At 40.4% G+C, this 24,556-nt stretch overlaps 1 protein-coding gene across 7 annotated transcripts; it reads left to right on the plus strand.

Annotated features, from left to right (window-relative positions):
• Positions 1-1,739: 1,739 nt before the first annotated feature.
• On the plus strand, positions 1,740-24,335 carry MFF (mitochondrial fission factor). 7 transcript variants are annotated; one of them, XM_027738882.2, is made up of 10 exons: positions 1,740-1,931; positions 6,184-6,401; positions 7,266-7,438; positions 8,410-8,498; positions 12,007-12,081; positions 15,208-15,366; positions 17,705-17,722; positions 20,937-20,999; positions 23,208-23,292; positions 23,645-24,335. In XM_027738882.2, the coding sequence occupies exons 2-10, from the start codon at positions 6,185-6,187 to the stop codon at positions 23,774-23,776; spliced, it is 1,011 nt and encodes a 336-aa protein (XP_027594683.1). In that variant the 5' UTR covers positions 1,740-1,931; position 6,184; the 3' UTR covers positions 23,777-24,335. The 7 variants fall into 7 exon arrangements, with proteins under 7 accessions (XP_027594683.1, XP_027594687.1, XP_027594705.1 ...); XM_027738886.2 differs by lacking the exon at positions 17,705-17,722 and having other exon boundaries at positions 1,743-1,931; XM_027738889.2 differs by lacking the exon at positions 12,007-12,081 and having other exon boundaries at positions 1,747-1,931.
• The last annotated feature ends 221 nt before the right edge of the window (positions 24,336-24,556 follow it).

Below are 24,556 nucleotides of genomic sequence, written 5' to 3' on the forward strand. Positions count from 1 at the left end.
TTTATTACAATTATTATTATTATTAGGATCATTAATACTACTTTGTTTTAATTATAAAACTGTTCTTATCTCAACATGAGTTCTATTTTCTTTTCTTTCCCGATTCTCCTCCCCATCCCATGATGGGGTGGGGTGTGGGGAGTGAGTGGTGGTGTTTGGTACCAGCAAACTGGGTGCAGCAGAAAGAAGAGGGCCCACCTAAAATTATTATCGAGATTTCAGCATGAAAATAAGAAAGACAAACCAAGAGAAGAGTGTTGCATGCAACATTCTTAAGGATGGCCTTTTAAATCACTGAACAAGAAAATCAAGGATATCTGCAGCAGGATCTGCAAATTGTCAAAGAAAATTACTTGTGCTAAGACTTCTACACAATGAAAAAAATGGAAAGAACGTCCTGACAGGGGAAGGGGTAGAGCCTGATGCATTTCAGTTCTTCTGGAGATTGGACAGAATACAGGGGGCTGGGCAGTCGTGATCCCCTGGTGGTAATTCATAATGTGATACTACTGGAGGATTTCCTGTGAATGAGGACAACTCAAGTGACCACTAGGCTGTCACCACTTTTATTACATGACCACTGACTTCATTAAAAACAGTCACATATTCAATGGAATAAAAACAGTCACATCATTGATCTCAACATGAAATTATATGTGGTGAAACACGGAAGATGGGCCATATTTCTAGTGTGCTTGAAGAACCAGTTTTTAAACTACTAATAATTGCTTTTGGGTTTTTTGGGGGGGGTTGTTCATTTGGTTTGGGGTTTTGTTTGGTTTGGGTTTGAGTTTGTTTTTTGGGGTTTTTTTCTTTTAAAGATTAAATCCTATTGATATTGATAGTTTGTAAATCTTATAGCCTAGAGAAGAGGTAAAACTGAGGACTCCTCATCCGGAATGATGAGGATTGCCTGGTAAGATGTGCCAGCAACTTGGGTTTGAAGGAGGCCAAGTGTGAGATCATATATCTTAAGGCAACTGATATATAATTCTCAATGTTATACAACTTTTATTTAGTAAGAGATCATATTTCTGACCACTTGTCTCTGTAAAACAGCACTGTTGATATTTGTAAAGAGCTGAATTAGCTCGTTGCAGGCTTTGGATCAATATATGCCTTCTATACTTCTGGAACCGCTACTCCTTCTGACCTCCAAAACATTGTGACCATAAATCAAAAAGATGTGGAAAGCTCTGCTACATATAGTAATAATGGCATCTTTCATTTTATTTTTCTGGATGAGATTGGAAAATTGAGTTGTAACATGAGGAAGCAGCTGCTCAGGAAGGGTTTCAAGAAGGAACCTGCCAGTTGCAGGCAGGGTCAGCTAATGGTGCCCTTGGAGGGGTTTTAGCGATGTCAGGGGATGGGGCTGAGCTGGTCGGAGCCGGTGTGCGGCGGGGTTTGCTGTCACAGTCCCTAATGCCATGGGGCAGGCGGGACCCGTGGGCAGCTGACGGGCGGCAGGACGTGAGGCGGAACGAGCCGCTTGGTCATTTTTAAAGGGCCGCAGCTCAGAGACAGAAAACGCGCCCTGCGGTGCCTGTTCTCAGCACACACCTGGACACACTTTCCACGCCCGTAGCATAAGGCCCAGTGTGTCCCTGTCCCAGCGGTGTTGCCCGGGCCGGAGCTCTGACCTTGGCGAGGACGCGGCAGTGCGCCTGCGCGGGGCTCCCCCGCCCTCACCAAAAATGGATGCCCCGGGGCAGCCTCGCACGTGAGGCACCGCCGGGCGCCGCTTCCGCCCTCTCTCTGCCACGTGACGCGCGGCTCTTACGGAAGCCCGATGGGGACGCGCAGGCCGCGTTCGGCGGCTGACCCGCGGAGCGCCGAGCGGAGCCGAGGTGCCTGAAGCGCTCCCCGGCCGGGCCGGGCCGGGCCGGGCCGGGCCCGCAGTGCTGCCCGGCCTCTCCGCGCCGCTCGGGGTGAGTACGGACCGCCCGGGGCGCGGCGGCAGCGTCCCAGCTCCGCGCGGGGGGCTCGGCCTGCCCGCGGGCCAGAGCCGGCCCTTTTCCGCGCTCACAGCCGGAGCCCCCCAGCCCGTGCGTCCCCGGTGCCGGGGGCGCTCCCGGCGCTCCCAGTGCTTGGAAGCCTTTCGGCAGCGGGAGCAGCGCCGCGCTGGGGGTCGGCAGCGGCCCGGGGGGGTTTGGACGTTCAGCCCTCACGGGGACACTCGAGGCACTGAGGCCGCGGAGTCCCCTCTGCCCTCGGGCGTTATCGTCTGACGACCCTCCCTTAGGGGAAGGAAGGACCTTCCCCCGGTCTGCTGCGGAATGCTCTTAATGCCGCCGCAGCGCAGGGAATATTTGGGTGTTTCAGAGAAATGGTTCTCAGAGTGACGGGTTTTTTTCTCCTAACGTTCCTCAGTATTTTTATTTTCTATTAAAATATTTTGTGTTAAAACCTTCAGCTGGAGTAAAATAGACTTGAAAGAGCGCAGCCTTTAGTGTTTTGTGACCGCATAGCTTTCCTCGTGTATAATGGATACGTTTTGTTTATGTGCTGAGGAGAGAGGGCAGCGTATTTCAGAAGTTCAGCACCTGTGACTGTGCTGTGCAGAACAGCTTTGGCTGCTCCTGGGGCTCCTTCCCCCCGGGTTGTTCTGTCGGTGCTTTGTTAGAGCACAGCCTCTGCCCCACGCCGCCCCCGTGATACATGTTCTGGCAGTTCTAGGCTCCTGTAATAGGTACTTCGGGTCCTTCATTCGTGCCTTAACTTTGCTCTAAGTCCTCCTCTTCCCCTTTTTTCCTGTCTGAGGATATGTGGACACTTGCCAAAGGAGCACTTTGCAGCTTATGTGCACACGAATAGACGAGCTGTAAAGTAACCACATCAGGAACAAACAGTAATGTAGCTGGAGAAGTTACAGTTTGGTGTCGGCTGTAAAACCTGCCCTGCTCTCAGAGCTGGCACAGATATACTGTTACCAGTGCTCATCCTGTATCTCGGGTTCCTCGCTGTGCAGAACATTCCCTGTTGCACCACAGATATGGCCAATGCCTGGTTATTGCCAGAATGCTGGCAAAGAGTCATCCCTAACATTTTTATGCATTGCTTCATCCTCATCTCTTCTGTTGATGTTCTTTTTTAGGAGAGGGAGAAAGAGGTACCTACCCCTTGCCTCTTGCTGTCTCTTCCTTTGTCCTTCTCTGGATTTCTTCCCTCCCTGCCTTCTTTCATTAAATGCCACTGATGCACTTCAGCTGCTTTCTGTCTATTTATCCTGTATCTGTGATTGTATTTTTATTGTCTTATTGTTCTCAGACTCGTATTCTCATGCCTCTTTAAGAACTACCTAGGTCTGTAAATATCAATTTTAAAATCCTCATTATCCCTGATTTATTATTAATGTTTTTCTGTAAAATGCTTTGTGTAACAAAAACATTATAGAAAACATTAGTTTGTTTTGTTCTCAAGCTCCATTAAAATATTTTAAGTTTTATGTTGGTGAAATCTCACCATTTCTTGTTTTGCTATTCTCTTGTAAAAAGGAGTAAAAACTGAAATCACTTTGACAGCAAATCCAGTTCTCAGTGACTGAAAGTAGACAAGAAGTAGGCAAGAGTAGGAAGACATTGAGCTATTGCATCCATAGGGCCTTGGAAAGTACAGCTAAACCCACACAGTGCTATTTAATGTATAAATAGTTTATAAAGTGACTGTTCTAATTATGGCTTTGTGTGTTTTACCTTGCGGCTGGAAAACAGTTGTGGTGTAAACTTGTGTCCCAAAGCAATGCCAGGTTGTAGGGAAGCTGTGGTGCAAACACTGCTGTAGGGCAGGGATACCTGATTGCCAAAATTAGAGCTGCACAGGTATTTCAAAACGAGAATGTGGGCAAGCACTGAAACACCTTTTGTCAAGTCCTGTGAGCAATAAGTGTGCTTGAAGTGCTGCCACTCGATATTCTGGGTACTTTAAGTTCTTAAAATTTGGTCTCTTTTTCTGACGTTTTTATTCAGTCTGGGAATGCTTTTCTCATCAGAGAGAATGTTTTCAAATGAAAAGCACTGTTTGGAATGTGGAAATGTCAGAAGACTATTTTCTTCATGTCACTGGCTGATCCAGCCAATGTCTGCAAGAGAGACAAATCCAGCTTGCAAAATCAAAGGATGAAAAAACTCCATGAGAAAGGTTAAAAACTTTGAAGTGGCAGAGAAGTTTAAGAACCTCTTGAACTCCTATAAAGTGTTTATTTCTAACAAAGTGGGTTAACTTTATTTCACTTGATTACATAGAAATAGTGGGAATTGATACAGATGGATTAGATTTTCAGGTATTTTCTTTATAAGTATTTTTTTTTTTAAGTTTACATAGAACAGTGACATTCTTGCCTTGTCCCTGATCACTTGTTTTCCTGCTGTGCTCCAGTGAGACTTTGAGATTAATGAGATTCTTTCATTTGATCCATAGTCATAGGAAGTCTTGAAAATAACGCTGAGGATCCCAGGATGGATTCCCAAGTGGATCACATCTTGAATATACTCAGTGTGTGCATTTAAGTGTTACACAGTCCAGATCCTTCTGTGTGCTTCTTTCTGTTGGCTGAAGGTTACTGTTAGTTCAAGGTTTTATTGATAAATCTGGAAGGTATTGCTTGTGTGTGCTGGTGGGAGGAAGGGCCTGTGGGCTGCCTCACCTGCCACGCAGCGTCTCCGCACTGAGGCTCAGAGTTCTGCATGTTCAGCTCGGGGAAGTGCACACACAGCAACAGACAGAGCCCTGCTGCCAAAAATAGGAAAAGAATGTAGTTGCAATATTAGTGGGAAACCCTGCCTTTTTGCCAGAATAGGTCACTTCATTTAGGAAACTGCTTAAGCAACACCACTAAACGATGTCCTGCTACAGTAAGCCGTGCTTCCCACAAGCAGGTTTGCTGGGAAAACTGTATTTACATATTGTGTGTGCACATATATGTCTTGAAACTTTTTTTTTTCCAATCCTAACCCTAAAAATAACCATTATCTCAGTCTGAGCTGTTGGCAAGGCCCCCAGCCATTGAGCCATTGCCTGGATAAAAAATTTCCCACAACCAATTCCTTGCAGCTCACTGTTTACTCTGGGAGCCCCTTTCCAGCCCCACTCCAACTGCAGCTTTAGAATGTCTCTCTTAGCTGAGTCCATAACCATAATCTCAGAATGAGTCATCAGCAAGGTCCACCAGCCACTGCCCAGGTGAACAACTTCTCCCAGCCCTCTGAGGTTCCTTTCCAGCCCACAGTTTCCATCAGCAGCCCCTTCCAGCCCACCTTCATGTGCATCTCTAGGATTTCTTTTTCTCTCACCCTGAAATCCATCTTCAAAACCCCAGTTATCTTGGTCTTTGACACAACTCACAACAAATACATCAGTTTCTCACAGCCCAGTTTCTAGGAAACTCCCCCACTGCTTCAGTTGAAATCCCCCTCCTCTTCTAGGAAAATGTATCTATAAAGTATTGGCAAACACTTTTAAATTTAAATAAAGTCTTGTTCTCTCTGCCCTCGTCTTGTATCAGTTCTGCAAAAGTAAGATTTTAATTTACAGAAAAACAGACGTGAGAAGTTCACATAATTGCTGTGATTGGGAATGGTTATGAATGTACTCAGTGTTCAAGCTGATTTGACAGGCTGTTGATAGGAACTTTGTCCTTGTGAGATGGGGGGAGGTCTGGATGACTGAATGTGAGCAGGAGGCTGCTGCCCAAGCTGAGCCTTTTGTCATTCCACTGTTTCAACATGCAGTTTTGTAAGGGTTCAGCCATTTTCTCAAATACCAGCACACTGGATTTGTGTGAATGCAAACCAACAACTTCGATTTCTTGCCAATTCTGAATAGATTTCCTATCAATCCTATCAGAGATTTGTTGTTTGTTTGTCTTTCTTTTTCTGCCAGCCAGTGCAAGAATAATACCTTACATGCAGAATTTCTAGGTTTGGGGTTTTTTTGTCGTGGCTCACTCACTTTGAGGACCCTCAGTGCAGCTCTGAGCGTTGTCTGCAGCATCAATTTGTTCTTCTTTCATCACCTGCACCTCTCAGCACTTTGAGACTACACTTCCTATGAATTTTACTGCATAATTTGTTTCTTTAAATAAGTCTCTACCACTTACCTAGTAATAAGAACAAAGCACTTCCTTTACATACTTTCTGCTGCTTTCCTGTATTGCTCTTAGAGTTTCTGGTTTTCTTTTCCCAGAATGAGTGGAGCCGCATTCCCGTCTCCAGCTGCCGAGATGGCAGAAATGAACCGCCTTCAGTATGAGATGGAATACACAGAAGGGATCAGTCAGCGCATGAGGGTCCCCGAAAAACTCAAAGTAGCTCCTCAAAATGCTGACCTGGAAAAGGACATCCCAGAAGGATTTCCAAATGCCAGTGTAACTATGCAGGTTCCAGAGCGGATTGTAGTGGCAGGTATGTCTGCGTTTCAATGCAGGTGAAAATTTAAATTAGCTTCCCAAATTTCTTGATGGAAAAAAATATATATTGATGCATTTTTAAAAGAACAACCTGTAAAATGCTCTCTGGTTTTCAAACAGTTAATGCTCATTAACTTTGACATAGGAAGTTTCTCAAACTCTAAAAATGTTTTATTAATAGTTTTGGTGTAGCTTTTAATGGAGACAGTTAATGAATTAATTATGCACAGAAGGTTTAATTGCTGACATTTCATGTTACTAAACCATTTTTAGAGGAAAAAAGGTAATGTTTATTGATTTACACCTAATTTTTATTAATTAACTATAAGGTAAAGTAACTATAACAAGTTTTGGGGATCTGCTGTACATATTAGTCATGCAAAATGTGTTTGATCGTAATCAGAATTCTAATTATGTTAAGAACCTATCTGTTATTGGGTGGACTCTATCAATATAGTATTTATGGTCATGGGCTTTACAGTGACAGACCTGGAACTGCTGAAGGTCTTGCAATTTGCAAAATGTGTGACATGTATATTTTATGCCTTGACATCCCCAGTCAAACACACCATTAATAGGACTTTGTCTTGAGTGCTCTCACTTGCACTAGCAGTTGATGTGGCTCAGGATTACTCAGGATCGTTGTTCCCAGAGAAACTGCTCAAATAATTGTCAATAATGTGGTCTTTATGAGAGCTTTACCAATAGTTTTTAACATACAAGACCTGTTAAGGAAAGTTATACTTCATTATTTGGCGTTGGCCAGGGAAGTAACTGCTGTGATGTCTTTTTGAACTTTAGCGTTGGCCCTCAGGCCTCAGAACGGTTTACTTGCTATTGACAACTGATATTCTTGCAGGTAATAGTGAAGACATTCCATTTTCCAGACCAGCAGACCTTGACATTCTTCAATCTACTCCATTCAAACCACTGGCACTGAAAACTCCTCCCCGTGTTATTTCTCTTAGTGATCGACCGCTAGATTTTTTGGACCTAGAAAAACCTCCACAGCAGACACCTCAAAGTGAAGAGGCCAGTACTTCTTTTGCTTTTTCCTTAGTTGAGAAGCATTCTACTACTAAAGAAAGTGAAATGACCAATGATTTCTCTACTGTGGTAGAAAATCAACTTGGTGCTAACATAAGTTGGGAAAATCTAAAAATATTTTTATTACCACTGTGGTACTTCTGATGATGCCTTTGAAGTGGCAGATGGCATGGGGCTGCCATGCTCAGTAGGCTTACTCAGTACTTACAAAAATAAAGTCATAGTTAGAACTACTCAAAATACTTTTAAAAAACCATCCTTTTGATGAAAACTGCAAGATTTTTTTTTTAAATTTAGAGATTATCAGAAAACAGACTAGAGAACTACACATTCTTTTAATGTGCATAGTTGACCTCTGGAGTTCATGGCCGGATGATATAACACCACACAGAATTAATGAGTTTTGTTAAAACTCTGAAAACCAACTTCATAGAATGGTATGACATTGGCATCCAGGTGAATGATGGTAATTGACATCTTAAAACCAGAAAAATATTTATGAAACTGCATATTCTGTAGACTTACAAGATACAGTAGAAATACGTTTCTCTCTCATGATAGGAAGTAATCCCAGAATGGATAAGGTTGGAAGGGACCACTGGAGGTCATCTAGTCCAACCTTCCCATGCAAGCAGGGTGGTCTCCTAGAGCACATTATTCAGGATTGTGTCCAGAGGGCTTTTGAATATCTCCAGAGACTATTAAAAATTCTGTCAGTTCATCATTTTGGCATCAGATCACATGGATAGATAACAGGATTGCAATAAGGTTGGAGGTTGGTTTTACACGTACAAGCATCAGATCCTGTCATCAGTTGTTTTCCTCCTTATCATTGTGAAACCCATGAAAACATGCCTTTGTATCTGAGGGCAGATCTAACCTACAGACCTCCACTGCACATTATTGTGTCCTGGAACTCTCTGTCTTTTATGTCCCTCTCTCTCCCTTCGATGCAGGTCCGCTCAGTGGGAAGACTGAAGAGAGAACGTTCCATGAGCGAAAACGCCACGCGGCAGAACGGCCAACTGGCCCGGAATGACTCCATGTGAGTAGGGCAGCAGAGCAGGGACACTACTAAAACTTTGTTACACACCTCCTTTGTTCCTTATCTCCTTGTTATTTGCTTTTTCCAACTAATATTTTGTATGTTGTGGCAAGTACATCATTTTAACAACTTCAAGGCCAGCATTTTTCTTAATTCTTATGCTTTTTGTTTAGTGAGGTGAGTAATTTGTGAAGTCTTTTCTTGCAGTGGATAGGTGGAAGTGTTTGTAGGTTCACAGTTTCACCAGTAACCATCAGTTGTTATTTCAGGAGGTTTTTCAGTTTCTGAATTGGTAGAATATTTTTTTTCCCCTGAATTTTCAGGAAATTGAGTTATTTGTACATCAAAATGTTCCCAGTTCTCTCACTGTTGATATTATAATGATTTTCACTCTTAGAAGGAGTATTTTTATTTCCTCATAAATATTAGAATAAGTAATTTTTCTTTGGTATCAATATATTTAATATATTGGAATCTGTCAGTATATATCTTAACCTTTTGAGACCAAAATAGCAGGTAGCATTTAGAATTGGAAACTTCATCTACTGTTACCATCCAAGGCAGTAGTTCTTAGGGTGCTTTCTGAAGACATACGTGCCTGTAAATTTTTATTGGATATGGTAGCTTTTGATTAATCTCAGTTTATTCTAAGTGACAGCATCTCTTCACCTGGAAATAACTGGTTTTGCAATGTAACACTTAGGAATCTTTTATTTGTGAGTTTTAATACAGCTGCCATAAGGAATACTTGTCTTAGAAAAGATTTTAGATTTAAGACTTAAAGATGGGATTCATTTGTCCCAATGTAGACTGTGTAACAGTATTGCTAGATCACCATAAACTTAGTATTCAGTAATGAGGAAAATAAGTACATGACCTACTTTGGATCTACCTATTTTTAATCTAAAGTAGATCAAGTGAATTATGCCCTAGAAATGCCTGTTTTCTTCTGTTTAGAGCAAGGGCACTATGTGTACTACATACCTGTCTACCTGTTAGTTTGTCTAAAACTAGTGAAATGGACTCTGCACATTCCAGACATAAGTCTCCTTCTCTTCCTCCACATCTTTATGGAAATGTTGTTTCATATCTTCCTCTTCTTAATCAGACTTTTGGTTCATACAAGCTTATGGATTGCACATGTCTAGGCACTCAAGTCTGCAGAGTCAGACATATTCACTGAGCTGGCAAAACTAGATTTGCATCCTTATCTCCTGCTCAGCTCAGTCTCCAGGTGTTCTATCAGCCTACTAAATGCCCAAGTTCCCTGTGGTATCAGTTATCCAGTTGTGTCCTGTTGAACCAGACATACTGGAATTTCACTGCAGGAATGGCTTTCTCTTGCCTGTCTGATGGCTTGCACATGGTACATGATGGTCTTTTTGTGATGGAAGCTGCTTGGGAAAACGTTGATCCCTTTGCTGCTGCCGGTGCTGCTTTGCCAGTATTGACATATTTGATGTATTGCACTTAAAGCAAGAACAGATGGTACAGAAATTCTTGTGATTTCTTGATACTGCTTTACACTTGCTCCCAGGTTAGTTTAGTCTTACAAAAGTCATGGGCCATGTCTGCCCAGCCAGATATCTGAGGAAATAGCAAGATCAGCTCTTGACTGGATGTATCCAGTTGCTGTCAGATTTCTCACATGTTGGGGTTTCTTGAATGTGGAAATCCTAAATCTCTAAAACTCGCCTGTGTGCTTTGCTGTCACTCAGTAGCTATGTATAGAATTACTGGTTTAAAATGGTCTGAGTATTATTTGGTGTCACAGTTTTTGAGTCTACTAGCAGTCCTTCAGAAGCTTAGCAATACAATATGCACCTGGAATCCTGTAAATTTAAAAAGGATGTGATCAAAGAACATATAACTGGTAGCTGGTGTGACTCAGTTTATCATTTACAAAAGCCAGGAAATTATGACACCCCTGGAGAGTAATTTGGCTCTCTTGATACCCATGGTAGTCCTTGCATAAGGTCTGTCACATAAATCAAACTTCCAGTGCCAAGCACTTTACATTATGCATGTCCTTTGGATTGATCCAGGATCTCTTCTCTTGCTTGCATGAAAAATCCCAGCTAGCTGATAGTGACCCTGCTGTATCCACACTCTCTGCTGCCCGTGTGGAAGAAGCTATCCTTCCCCACTGCAGCATTCCACGCTTGCTGACCTGCAGATGGTGTATTGTAGTAGAAATTCATTTTTCTCTTGTCCTCCCAACTTCTTGTTTCCTTATGAGAGAAGTTACGCTGTGTCTCGAGTGTAGATCACATGCCTTGAAATCACTGAGGTTCCTAGAAATTGCTTCTTTCTCTGACATAATTGCTTCTTCTGACTTGGTACAATACAAAAGATGAAATTGCTTTGAACATGCTATGGATGTTTCTCCCTCATCTAGGTTTTGTCAGTCTCCAAGTGGAGAATGTGACTCTGGACTGCCTCACTCCAGGAGTGTTCTGTGAATTCAGGTTGCTGAAATACCATGTTCCCAGGGGAACATGTGTGGCTCACACAAATGCAGTAAATGTAAATACATGTAAATGTAATCTTTATACTACAGAAAAGTAGTTGTGCACCTGTTACCTCATTTATATCACCTCGAAATTTCTTTACTATCTAGAAATACTATATCTTCCAATGGTACAAAGCCATAAGAAACTTACTGCACCTAAAGTTCTTACATCTAGTGTTGGTGGCTGAAAAAAATAGCCTTTGTTATAATTACTGTAATGATACATTGCTGCTTCATCAAAACTGCCTTGACTTGTGAATTCCTATCATGTCTACATAGTTTACTTCTGCAGTAACATGCTATGGTGCTGTAACTTGACAAAGATCAGCTCTTTATTCCTGTGCTTGTGTGAGTCTAGTTCACACCTTCAAATAGGAAAGAAAGTCCATGTTTTACTTGAAATATTAAATTCCTGTACAAAACCCAAAACCTTTTTTTTAAACACTTGTTTCTCTTACCTCCTTGATTCAACTCCCTGACAGACATGATAGTCAGCTCAGATGCTTTGATGAGGACTCCATTAAAAGGCACAGGGAGCACTGCCTTTCAATGCCTTTGTTTTCTAAACAGGACTATGATTCTGAAGTTTTAATCTAGTGCACTGTTGTCCTCCTTGGACAAAATATTCAGATGTACTGCGTGCAATTCCAGTGCTTGGCTTACAAAGTGACAAAATTAAATATTCTGGAATAGATTGTCAGATGGAAGCAGAGTTGGCTGGGCTCCCTATCACAGTGTTCTCCATATGGAACAAGTAGTTTCTCTTCTGTTACCTTTCTTGTCATCCAGTTGCATGCAGAGACAGTTCTGAGAATTTTTTGGTACTTAGGCTTCACTAAAGACAGTAATTCCCAAATGCTCTTAGAAAACCTGAGACTAACGAGTAGGTACCTGGTGGTACAGTAACTGTCTGCATAGCAATAGTGACAGCTCTCTAAATTACAATCCCTCTATTGATAAGGATGCTTACTTAAGAGATTACAATTATTATTCAAGGTGGCACAGATCAGATACTGTCCCAAGAAATAAAATGCCACGGTTCCAGTCACCTCTTTCGACTAAGGATTGCACGTAAGCCTAAATGTTACCTGGTATATGAAAATCAAGAGTGTGTTTAATTACGTAGCTCTCTGCAGTACTAATATTCTGACTAAGTATCTGTAGTTTAGAAGATAAAATTTGAAACAGCCTTTGCTACACTGAATGTGTGGTTTCTAATTTTGCTTCAGGGTTTCTCAAACTTGGCCATATCATTTCCCCCCGTAAAGAGCATAGGGAAAAATACCTGACAGCCAATGAAAAGGACAGTAAAAAAAATTAAATTTCAAAGTAGTTTGTTTGACTCTTTGTTCTTTGGCTGGTTTTGAATAGCTGGAGAAACCAAGCATTTTGTTGGTCGTTGCCAGGCAATGTTGAATGCAGGGATTCCACTTCTGTATTGGAAGTCACCAAATCACCAAGAGTGCATGGAAAAGTGGACAGTACTTAATTTTTTTTCTGTTCCAGCCTTTTCCTTAGAAAAACACATCTCTCTAAAGAGTTCAATTTCATGGTTTGAGAAATTCTGTTCTTCATGCAAATCATGGAGAAAAGGTGATTGTGTGCATGTCTTTAACAAGAATACAGTCTATGTGCTTGAATTTAAAGTAACCTTAACTAGTTAAATCTGTTTACCTCTCATTTCATAGTTCCAGAACTGCAAGTCAGAGAAATACCTGAAATAAAGCCTGTGTACATCACAAATGCTTTGAGAAGTTTTAGGAGAGATTACTGCTAACCTAAGAACTCTGCATATAGCAGAATGTACACTTTCATAGTAATGCCTGTAATTCCATGTTGTTTGGTTTGGTTCCAAACTCTGGAATTGACTGGTGTTGGTAACCAGGCAGTGGTAAAAATAAGTGGCTGGAGCCACTTTTCAGAAATCTGAAACAAAGTTATACCTAAAACTAAGACCATTTAACTAGAAATGGAGAAGAGGCATAGCCACAACAATGATACGTGCTCATACGAGGTATATGTTAGAGATTTTTTTCTTTTGTCATCTGGGCTGATTTGTATATCAGATAATTGCTTTATAATATTTCTTCTCTATGGTCTCTGACATAGTTCAAAGGAGTCCTATATGTTTACAGGACATAAATTTCAAGCCCTGAAAAAAGAAGACGGAAGAAAAATTTGGCTTCTCTCTCCCTGGCATTTGTGCTCTTCATGGAATTATTCTCAGTTTTTGATTTTTCCTTATTATATACACTTTGAATTTAATCAGCACATGTAACTTAGTTCTAGGGAATTTTGTACAGTTGTTGTTAAATTAGGTTGGGGTTTTTTTCACTTCTTAAAATACTTTTAGTATCTACAGAAGTCTTTGTGTGCAAATAACATTACTGTGGTATTTATGGTGATACCATTCTGGGCAACAGGAATTCCACAATGTCATCTATTTTGCAGTATGTCTAAATACTCTTTGCAAAACTATCTTTCAGCCTATTCTGTGCATATCTGAAGTGATGAACAGGAAAAATTGCTTTTGAAGTAAAACATACTATGCATTCAAGCTTTAAACTCCTCCCTAGATTGCCTCAAGCCAGCAAATCCACAAGGAGTAAAAATTCTCATAAATTCCCTTTAGTGGCAATATTTCAATACTTGCCCCTACTTGATATTTTTCTAGTGGTCATTGGCATTTCCAGCACAATTCAAGAGTAGTAGAATGTGTAGGTGTGACCACTATCATTGATTGCAAGGTAGAAGTCACCATAAATAGAGGAGAAAGGTGAATTCTGCAAGTCCTGGAGAACAATAAAAGCTGTAGAGAAGCGATAGTTATTTACTGTTGTATCCTTCTTCTTACTTGCTGTTGTCCAAATGTACTCTAGGGCAGCATGAAAAGGTATCTGCAGTTCAGGTAATAAACAATTCCCAGTGTCAGTCAGGCACCAGTCACTGCAGTCTTTGAGTTCCTTTGAAGCACAGGATGGCTGAACTCTGCTGTGGATGAAATGACATTCCTGTAATGTGTTTTCAATCAGTCTGTTCAACTGATTTTTCTTTCTTGCTCGATTTTGTGATCTTGGTGCCAGCCAGTTGCAGAGCAACTCTGTTCAGTGTGAGAGTATCCATAGAATTCTGACCCAGCTACAGATTATCCAAATATCAAACCAGCTTCCAATCACTCAGCCACTAATGTTTTACTAAAAGTGCCAGGGGCAGAAAGATTGACATTCTAAACCCAAAAACTGTTGGAGCAAAGCACGAGGGGCAAGGAAATGTGTTGAGTTATGGGTGCTAATCTAGGAATAAAAACTATCCCAATATTTAAAGGCTACGGTGGCTCGCACTTGGTTTGCATTTGTGTTAATATGTACAATTAAGTTATCACAAATTTCTTCCTATTAAAGAAGCATCTCACCTTTAATTAAAGTTTCCAGATTAAAAAAAAATAAAGAGCCTTTATATGTGTACAAAAATGTGGATAAAGTCAGTTTGAATGTAAAGAAACATGAGGAAATCACAGGCAGTTTATCAAAACTAATTTCTCTCTGATAGACAAGGTTTGTATAATCCAAATGATCATGATTGAATTTCAGTCCTGCATATTTTAAGTAATATTTTTTGCATCACAGTCAACAAGTTAGATCATGTAATTTTTTTCCACTGGGATATGAATTTTGTGTTATTTCTTGAATTTGTTGTAGTTGCCTTTAAACTTGTTTATGTGCAAACCAAAATACCATCTTGATCTTTCATCACAGCTTCAAAACAATTTTATTGAAGGGGCTCTATGTGAGATTCTCCCTATTGAAAAAGGCTTGTGTTTTTAAAAGAGATTGTGTAGGATTTTCTTAAAATGCTAATGCTTTTTAAGACAGTTCTCACTGATGTCATTGGGTACTTGAATACTGACTTCAACAGGTACAGATTTAGCTGTACAAGCACTTTTTAAAACTAACTTGTATAACAGATCAAAACTGTGTCCTTGGATTACATGTGTTTGTTTCTGAAGAACATATGTAAATGTAGCTCATAATCCCTACACTACTAAAATTTGAGAGTGTTACCTTATAATGGTGGGAGAAGGGTAAACCAAAAGCAAGCAATAAGCATTTTGGAATGGGGTCTATCTGAAAAGCTTTTTTTTAATTTAAAATCTGACTACAGTATTTCTCTCTTCATTTACTGTGCTTATACAAACAGTGTGACACCATCACTGCAACAGGCTCGTGTCTGTCCTCCCAATATGTTACCTGAAGACGGAACTAATCTTTACTCTGCTCGTGGCATTTTGTCGTTTATCCAGTCTTCCACTCGTAGGGCTTACCAGCAGGTCTTGGATGTGCTGGATGAAAACCGCAGGTGATTGGTTGTCACTGGTTCTTGCCAGCTTTTGCTGCTTCTTTTTTTTTTTTTTTTCTGTTCTCCTTTTTAGTGGAGTTTGGTTTCTGTTTACAAAATAATGAGATGAAAATGTTTGCTTTTGCTTTCCTTTGCTTTCACTCTTCATAAGCAATTTAAATGTCCAAAATTCACATTTCAAAATGCTTCTGTTTCAAATATAGGGTTGTTTTGGTTCCCTTCCAAATAAAAATCAAACTAGGAAGGGTTAGCCTGTGGCTGCAGGGGGTTTTGCTCTTCTGAGATTGTCAGCGTTTTCTGCAATTAACACTTGACCCTGAGCCTGCAAATTTACTAGCCTTGTCTTCTGCTTTTCTGTTGGTGAGCAGTGGTGCAAATCAATAAGATTGGGTTGATGTTGTCATAAAGCATTAAAACAAATGTGCAGAAACAGGGCAGAATATCATGCAAGGCATTGTAGATGCTGCTTTTGGTAATGTGTCAAGACTTGAGGCTGTTTCAGTTTATGTTGGGAATAGTTATCTCTGGCTGACACCTGACTGATGGTGGCCACTTTGGATGTTGAGAGCAAGAAAGGCAATGAACACTAAGAAGCTGGTTGCTCCTCTGATTATTGCTGTCTCTGGTTTTATGGATAACCTGACACTTTGAGAGGTGATGAGCCAGAACAAGCCTCGTGGCAACCCCTGTACTTCCATTCTCTTCAGTGGAGTTTTGCCCACTTGATGCATCCTTGGACTGCTGTGATTTGGCACTTGTAAGCACTACAAGAATGGCATGTTTAACACTATAGAGACATTTACAATAACTGATAATGGCAATGGTAATTTACCAAAAGCAATTTTCGTTTCAGTAGTATGCTAGCACAGAAATTCAGATAAGAATTGCAGACAGTCTCTAGTGTAGGGTTATCTCAGACCTCTGGGCTTGCCAAGAGGTTGAATTAGAGAAGATAATTGGCAGGAACATTGGGAGGAACTGCACATCCTGCAGCCCTTCAGTGTGGCCTGTGCTAGCAAGTTCTTTGAAATTTGCCATCTGCCTCTGCTGATATCCCAGCAGCACACTTAATATTTGTAGTGTGAAGTTAAATTATTTGCTTCCTGGTTGTTTTGGTAATGAAATGTGACTATCAAGCCAATCTTACTGTGAATGTCTGTGTGTTTGCAGTCACTTGCCAAACTGGCACCTCTGATAGCTCACCATGTTTGCTGATCTGACAGTAAATAAATGCCCATATTAACATGCCTGAATTGTAGAGAACTCCAGTCTTGCTAGTCTTTATGTTCTTAAACTGGGACTCAAAAAAATCAAACAAACGAAATTAGCTGCATAGTTCCCGGTGAAATTCTGCAAGTTGGGTCCTTAACTGTAGCTGTTAAAATTTTGATGCCTGTCAAGAGTTGGGCATCAATAACTTCTTTTCCTTTTCAATATTAAAATGAGATGGAATTACATGTTTGTTTTACTAAACTAAAGCTCCCAGATAAGGAGGAATTGTACTGTCTGTGAACAGTAGCACTTACAGATACTGTGCCAAGAATCCTTGTTAAAATATAGATTGAAATTCTAGTCCTTTTCTCAGTCTGCAGTGGAGCTACAGGTTTTATTCCTGGCTTCCATTACGTACGTTCATGCCTATGTTTTCTTGGAGTCTGGAAAACAAACACATGTGCATACATACACTTTCAGCTTACTTCCGTTATCGGAAAATTTCTAGAATACTGAATACTTCAGAAACTGCATTACTTACCCTGGTTTGGGTTAATTTTTGAGGTTTTCTCACTAACCTTCCTAGAAGGAATGGGAAACCTGTTTCTAGTCACCTATGGACAAATAGGTGCCAAACGAATGAACTCTTCAGTAAGGTGGAAGTGTATTCTTTGTGGCTGGGTGTTCAGACACCCACCATTACATCTGGCGTAGGAATGTGAAATTTGGATGATCCACTTGCATGGTTGCAAAATATTGTTCATTTTAAATTGCTCCAAACCTGCACTCTGTTCTTTTGCTCTGTGTGATGTGCTTTCTATCTCAAAACCTTATCTCTTTTAACATGTTATGCTTAATGCTAGAAGGGATCTTTTAAAGTTAACAAGATCTGGCTGTGGGTTACTCACTGGAAATATTTTTAACTTGTTTCATGGCTTGTCTTTTTTTTTTCCCCCCAAACATTTTCCAATCCACTAAAACTGCTAACGGTAGGTGCTGATTGTCCTGCTGCAGAGAATGAGTTATGCCTAGTTCAGCCAGCACTGCTCACATAATGGTTATTTAAACGAGCAACAATTTAATGATCACTGTTTACACTGTCTGTTTACTCTTGCATTTCCTTCAGCTTGGACAAGGACAATAGGTCAGTTTTGTTTTCTAACCCTTTTTCTGTTTCAATTTCTTTCAAATGACTGTAGGGCCTGTGCCTATTAAGTGCCCTTCAAAGACTGATCCTTTATACTCTAGGCAACAAAAAGAATCCAAAACCAACCAAACCAACAAGCCCCCAAAAAACTCCCTGCATTTAAGGAGATTTTAGAGATGTCTTAAATGCAGGAATAAAGTCAATTTCATATCTGTATAGAGTTGTGTTGAAATCTGTATTTTATCTAAAGTGTTCTTCATCTCTTGGGTCAGTACCTTTTTATTTATGAGAAAAAAGCATGAAAACTTAATATTTCCTTTATGATATCTCTTCTAAAAAGCCACCATCCTTTTTAAATGCCAAACTTCACCCACATAATCTTGTCCTGAGATGTAACAAGATTATTTTTTATATTGAGAAAATTAATTATATTTTTCATTGTAGAAATAAAATGGGATGCAAGTTAAGGCTATCCGAGAGGGCTACATCTGGCTTTGGACTGGGGTAATTTCCGAAGAAAATGAAGTGGGTCTGCAGATGTGAAGGAGGCTGGAAAAGCAGTAGCTATTGCTGTTTGAAGTAACTGCTTGTAGCACTGAGGCAGGCAAGGAGAGCAGTTTGATCCAGTCACTGTCCTCTCTGTACTTTAGAAGCTTACCCAGTTCATGTCCAGAACTTGTCCATCAAGTCCTACTGCCCATTCTTATGGCTTCTGTGAGACTTCCAGAGGTGTTTTAAAGTACAGCAAGAGATGAACACAGGTACTGCCTCTGCTGAGCAGAGGGTGTGTGCTGGTCTCAGTCCCCTGTGTGCAGGCACAGGGGTGGTGCAGGTTGGACCCAGGTACTGAGATTGTCCACACTTTGCTCCCAGCCCGTGTATTTGATTCCATCCTCACTGTGGTATTCCTGTTGCATGCTCTGCTCTAACCAGCAGAAGACAGACCAGGCTTAGTTGGTCATTGCCTTAGTGCCACTTTTCCCACTGTTATTAAATTGTATTACTGTGCATTCCCCTCAAGTTTCAGGCTGCTGCTGTATTTGCAGGGAGTACACATGACCTTGGAGCTATGGCTTCTTCTGATCGTGCATTAATGTTTAGGATGGAATTCACAGAAGTAGCCAGAAAACTCAAAGTTCTATGGTACACTTCTTTTTAAAGAAGGCCATGTATTTAATAACTTTCTTTTATTATACTTGCACATTCTGTATTTACCAAAAAACTTACTGCTGATTTTGGGGTAAGGTGATCTCAGTTATGAGGCCACTGTGATCTGTATCATCAATTCTGATATATAAAACCAAGCAAGGAGTGCAGGAGAGGTGGGGAAATATTGTGGTGTTCCTTTTGGATTCACCTGTAAAGAAAAAATGCGAACTGCAAAGAAAAGGAAGAAATCATGTGCAGCTTCCTAACAGCCTGGCTGTGTTGGAAAGTGGGATTAAAGACTTACACAGATCCCAGAATGCTCTGGGTTTGTGCCTTGCTGTAGCCCTCAACTGCCTCCAAACCTGTGGCTTTCCTTGGAAAGGGTATTGTGAATTAATAGTCATTAATTCTACAACATCTGTAAAACTCTGCCAAAAAAATAGCACAGAAGGCTCAGTTTAGAGAGCATTTGAGACCTGTTGTTCTCATTACACGAATTCCAAATGTTGTCCTGTGGGACAATGGTGTGGGAAATGCGTGCAGGATACTGGCACACTGGCATTCCCATATCTGCCAGTTAGTTACAGGTGACTTTTGTTGGCAGAGAAATTCTGGGACCTTTTCCATAGCTGCTGTTTGCTCCATTTCTTACACTTCCTCAAAGTATGTAGTTGTAGCATCTGTCAGTGAATACTTCAGGCTACCTGAATTATTGCTCTTATTAGGAATACCTTTTTTTTGGGTAACTTTTTGGAAGACCTCATGCATTTAGGTAAGAATATTCTGTTAGTGTATGTATTGGAAACGGGACTTCCTGTTTTGTAAAACACATCATGCTGGCTTATCTTAAGTACTAGAGGGAAGAACACTGTGGTATGCATTTGTGGTGCTGACTAGTGTAGGACCTAGTCAAGTAAGTTTTGCATCAGGTAGCAGAGTTTGCCAAGGCTCCTGGATCCTGATCCTTTTAAGTGAAACTCGTGGTTGTGATATTTTTGCATGGTCCTTGCTGGTTTTCAGGCCAGGCCAGTGTTCTCCCAGCTACCTCAGCACCAGAGCTCTGCCTCTTACATGTACCTGCTGTAAAGATCTTCACACCAGGGTTCTCTCTGTGTTTAATGTTACAGCCTGCAGTATCCGTGGGTTAATTGCATGGTACAAGTATCTCCAGTTGGCATTGGGAAAACAAAAGGGATTTCAGGCTCCTGAACAGTTTGTTCCACATCTGTGGTGTGCAACACTAATGCCTCGTTACCAGAGGCACTGAAAACACAGTACCAGCTTGGTCAGAAGGTACTGCTGGTATTCACCTCTTCTGTAAACTGCAACATAGGAGCTTCTTACTGCAAACCTAATGTATATTATATAGTTGAAGCAACTTAAAAAGCCCTACCTTTCCTTCCTCTTTGCCTAGGAAGAAAAAGAAAAATAAATTTAAAGAGCAATACTTACAAAGATGTTCATACATCCGCTTGAACCTTGTAGTCACTTCTTCCTGGAGAGGTGTACCTCTCTTCAGACTATCCATGGTCCTTAGGTACTAGCCCAGGTGTTCTATCTAAATTATATCTAGCATAGATGAATACAGAAAAGACAAATCTCCCCTTTCCCTAGAGGGAGGAGAGGATGATTAAAAGGGCTTTTGAAAGTATGTGTAAATACATTTATTTTTTTACCCATTGTTGTTGGGTGAGATTTTTAGTTTCGAGGGGTATTTTTTTGTTGTTTTCTTAACTGGAAGTTTCCCATGGTTATTTATAATGCTGGTAAACTCCACCCAAATCTCTATTCCACTAGTTTGTCTTCCATAAATGAAGCTGTATCATCAAAAACTTGTTACACTTCTCAGCTGCAAAAACATTCAGTGTTGATTAAATTTGATAAGAAGAATATGAAAGTGCAATTTACAAGAAAATAAATAGAAGGTATATTGTATTAAAACATTATAGAGTATATATGGAAGTATTTTGAAGTTCCTTTGTTCTGTGTGTTTTACCTCTTATCTCTGTTTGTCGTTTCCTGTTTCTGTCTCGTGCTTTCTATCTACACAAACCTGCTGTAGGCCAGTGTTACGTGGTGGGTCAGCTGCTACCACTTCCTCTAACCCTCATCATGACAACACCAGGTAAAGAGTATTTTTTTGTTAGTCATGACCCCCTAATTTAGATTCTAAAATTCAGGTTTCTGTTTCCCTCTTTCTAGTGATCTTATTTTAAAACACAATATTTTTGTGCTCCCTCTCAACTCTTGAGATATTTCAGGCCTTTATTCCTTACCCATCCAAGTCACCTGCACAGGCCTCAGTTGTCCAATAGATACAACATGCTGCAGAATTCTGACTCGGACTAATGTGTGAGAGGAGGCTCTGAAATTACATTGGCAGTACAGTTTAGGTATTTGCTATTTAGTAATGAGCTTGCTAGAAAATTTGGCCTTATATCACCTAATTTTCACAGGTGTTCTCAGTAACATGCCTGTGACTGTTAGTTGTGGCTGGATGCCTTTTCCCTGCCATTGTCCTGGCAGATTGACATTGTTTCAGTGGAACTGGATGTAAGAGTGACACATAATATCGTGGGCAGAATGATGGAAAAAAAATAGTTCCTTCTACATCTGTTGTTTCCATTTGCCGTTTACAATTCCATGTTTTCATAGAAATGGAGGTTAGATTTAGGCTTAAATAGAAACTGGATTCAAGCAGGTGACTCTTCTGTAACTCCATAATTCAGTTTTTGGAATGGTCCAAGAGATATCTCAAGGGATTTCATTCTGGTAACCCTCTTAATATAATATCTGGAATGGTTTGGAAGTTGGCAGAGCAGCGGTGATACACTGACTTTATATTAAATTGGTGTGACCTGGGAGGGAGCCGTGCCCATCTCACTGAAATGCTGAGCCTCCCTGGTGTCTCAGGAGATGGTGAAGGACAACTGTGCTGTAGATATGGTGGAATTTTCTAAATTTTTTACCATCTACTACAAATAAAAAATTGGCCATGAGAAGACCCTCATCAGAAATCTCTTTGGATTTCAGAGGACCTGTAGAGTAAGGAGAACTCGATTTTTTTTTTTTTTCTTGAGTGTGCAAAGCTCAAGGATCTCATATTTATTGTAAGTCCAGACTAATGCAATTCTGATCTAGAAATAGCAATTCCTATTGAGAAACAATGTAGTAACAAACAGTGATATATGGGAACTTGACAATTTGTCTGTTTGGGGGGGAGGGTGTTGCCTGAGCTAAGGGCATTCTAGAGAAGTTTCCTGAAAGTGATGAAAGAACATAAAGTGCAAAAGTAGTTTCTGCACTTAAGTGCATTCTGCAAGCTCCAGGAATTCTACTCATATTCTCATTAGTTGACCATTAACTGTCATTAAATGTTAAATATTCTTTTAGGTGTGTTTGTTGTGAATTTGATAGCCTTGACATTATTTTGTTCCATTTCCTAAGCTGTTTGCAGCAATTGTTCATGGGTCCTAATGAGAAAGCAAGTCAAGGGGAGCTAAAATTGAAAACAGGTTTAAGATAGAAAGTGAGAAGCTCAAGGGTAGGTGGAGGATCCTAACAGGTGGATTTACCTGTTAGTTGTTGGAAACGAATCTGATTAAGAGGTAGCGCTTGGATGATCAAAACACATACTCTGTGTAGACTTTCTGCCACTTGCCAACTGATGATAAATGTTCTTTATTTAACTACCTTGCCCTGGAGTTAGAATAATGCTCTCTCTGAATTGCTACATAAACTGAGAGTACCCTGGGAACAAACTTTCTAATGCACACAAAGTTCAGCAAGCAGTGAGTGATTCTGCACTGCACTCTTTATTTGCCAGCTTCTCTGCCTGTAATACTGAGATTAATGTGACTGAGGTTCTTAATCTCAATAAATGTCCCCTTGGGATATTTAAGTAGGTACTGAGCATAAGACACCCAATTCTTTCCAAGTCTCCATTTGGTTATTTCTGCTCTGTTGCCAGAGGTCTCTTGCAACTGGCGCTTTAGCTCAGGCGGTGTTCGGGTTTCATGAATCAGTTAAATAACTGGAAAGTCTTTTGAGGAACTGTATGTCAGCAAGAAGTCTGTCTGTGTGGAGAATCTTCAAAAATATTTAAATGTGGAGAGCAGTCAACCCCGATTCAGTGAAGCACTTACCCATTTCATATGCGTTTGTGCTTTACTCAGTTAGAATCCTATTGAAATATGGCCCTGTAACAGCTGCAAAAAAACTTTATAGTTCTTCATCACCACCAAGAAATACATCTACTGGAATGCTGGTAAAATAGGGTACTTGCTGATCTTTGTGTGGCTGAGACAGCTAAGCCATCTTCTTTGTTCGATAGATATGGTCTCACCAACTTCGACACGACACTCGAGGGAACACCAGATGACATGACAGTTGTGGATGCTGCTTCCTTAAGAAGACAGGTACGTAAAGCACAGTAGTTGACAATATTAAGACAAAGCTGTAGTGGTAAAATGGGGTTAACAGGGGTTTTTGTGTGACTGCAAAGGTATCCATAACAGGCATGGCAAGGGATCCTCTCTGTGCCCCTGCTGGACTGCCCTCACATATCCTATATTGTTCTGGGAATCTAGAGAATCTGACTCCATTTCCGTTCCTACTTACTAGGGGCAGCAAGATCTGAAGATAGAAAGTCAAATTATCAACTGTTTAACATCCTTCTCTTTGGGATGCTAATCTTGTGTAGTTATTCAGAAGCTTCTAAAAAGTCTGGCCACTTTTAATGAAGTATTAAAAGCCTTTATTTGTTTTTAGATAATCAAACTTAATCGCCGTCTACAACTTCTGGAAGAAGAGAACAAAGAGCGAGCCAAGAGGGAAATGATCATGTACTCAATTACTGTAGCTTTCTGGCTACTCAATAGCTGGCTTTGGTTTCGGCGCTAGACATGGCCCACGGAAAGATTTCATAGTTGAAAACACAAACAATTTGCAAAACTCCTTGTTTCTGTTTCTGAAATTGTATGCTGTTTTATAATTCATACACTGGAAACTTCCACCACCGATAAAGGCTCTAGAATTGCAGTGTTAAAGGGACACCCTGTTGTTCAGTTGTAATGTATTTAATAGATTTGCATTGCAAATACTGCAGTATCCTCCTTTGCATGCTTCTGTGTAAACATGGATCAGCCCATGGGAAGTTTGCTTCATGCAGTGTAAGGACTCCTGAGTAATCTCCAGGACTAACCACTGGAGGTTTTGTTGTGGCGGGAAGAGAACAAATAGAATGGATTTGGAAAAAAAAATACAAAAACAAAGGAATACAAATTCATTTTTATTGTTCTGTTGTTAGATGCAATTAAACAATTGCACTAGTTTTCCTTTAGTCCAAGTAGTTTGAGGTGTGCCATAATCAAGGAGTGTGTCCTGTTTATGAGTATGTTCCTTGTTTAAGTACTTGTTTGGGTCGAATAATAAAAGGAATTCTTTGCTAACATGCAGATTGTCCAGAGGTGTGTAATATGTACTTTTTTTAGGTTTAATTTTGCAGATGTTTTTTCTAAAAAATACATTTTTAAGCAAGTCAGTCTATGAGTGGTCAAAAGATTATGGAGTACAAGATATTGATGTAGTGTATTTAATAAAACTCTCTCAAAAAAAACCCCAACCCCAAACCATTGTTTAATATTATTTTAAGAACACTTATTTGAGGTTTCACCTAAACTA

This window comes from Pipra filicauda, unplaced genomic scaffold (genome assembly GCF_003945595.2).
Source record: "Pipra filicauda isolate LSUMZ 115617 unplaced genomic scaffold, ASM394559v2 scaffold387_size670060_pilon, whole genome shotgun sequence".
NCBI lineage: Eukaryota > Metazoa > Chordata > Aves > Passeriformes > Pipridae > Pipra > Pipra filicauda.

Coding starts and splice junctions, on each gene's coding strand:
- MFF (XM_027738882.2), top strand. CDS start 6,185: ATGAGTGGAGCCGCATTCCCGTCTCCAGCTGCCGAGATGGCAGAAATG. Junction 6,402..7,265: donor AGAGCGGATTGTAGTGGCAG/GTATGTCTGCGT, acceptor ATATTCTTGCAG/GTAATAGTGAAGACATTCCA. Junction 21,000..23,207: donor CCTCATCATGACAACACCAG/GTAAAGAGTATT, acceptor TTTGTTCGATAG/ATATGGTCTCACCAACTTCG.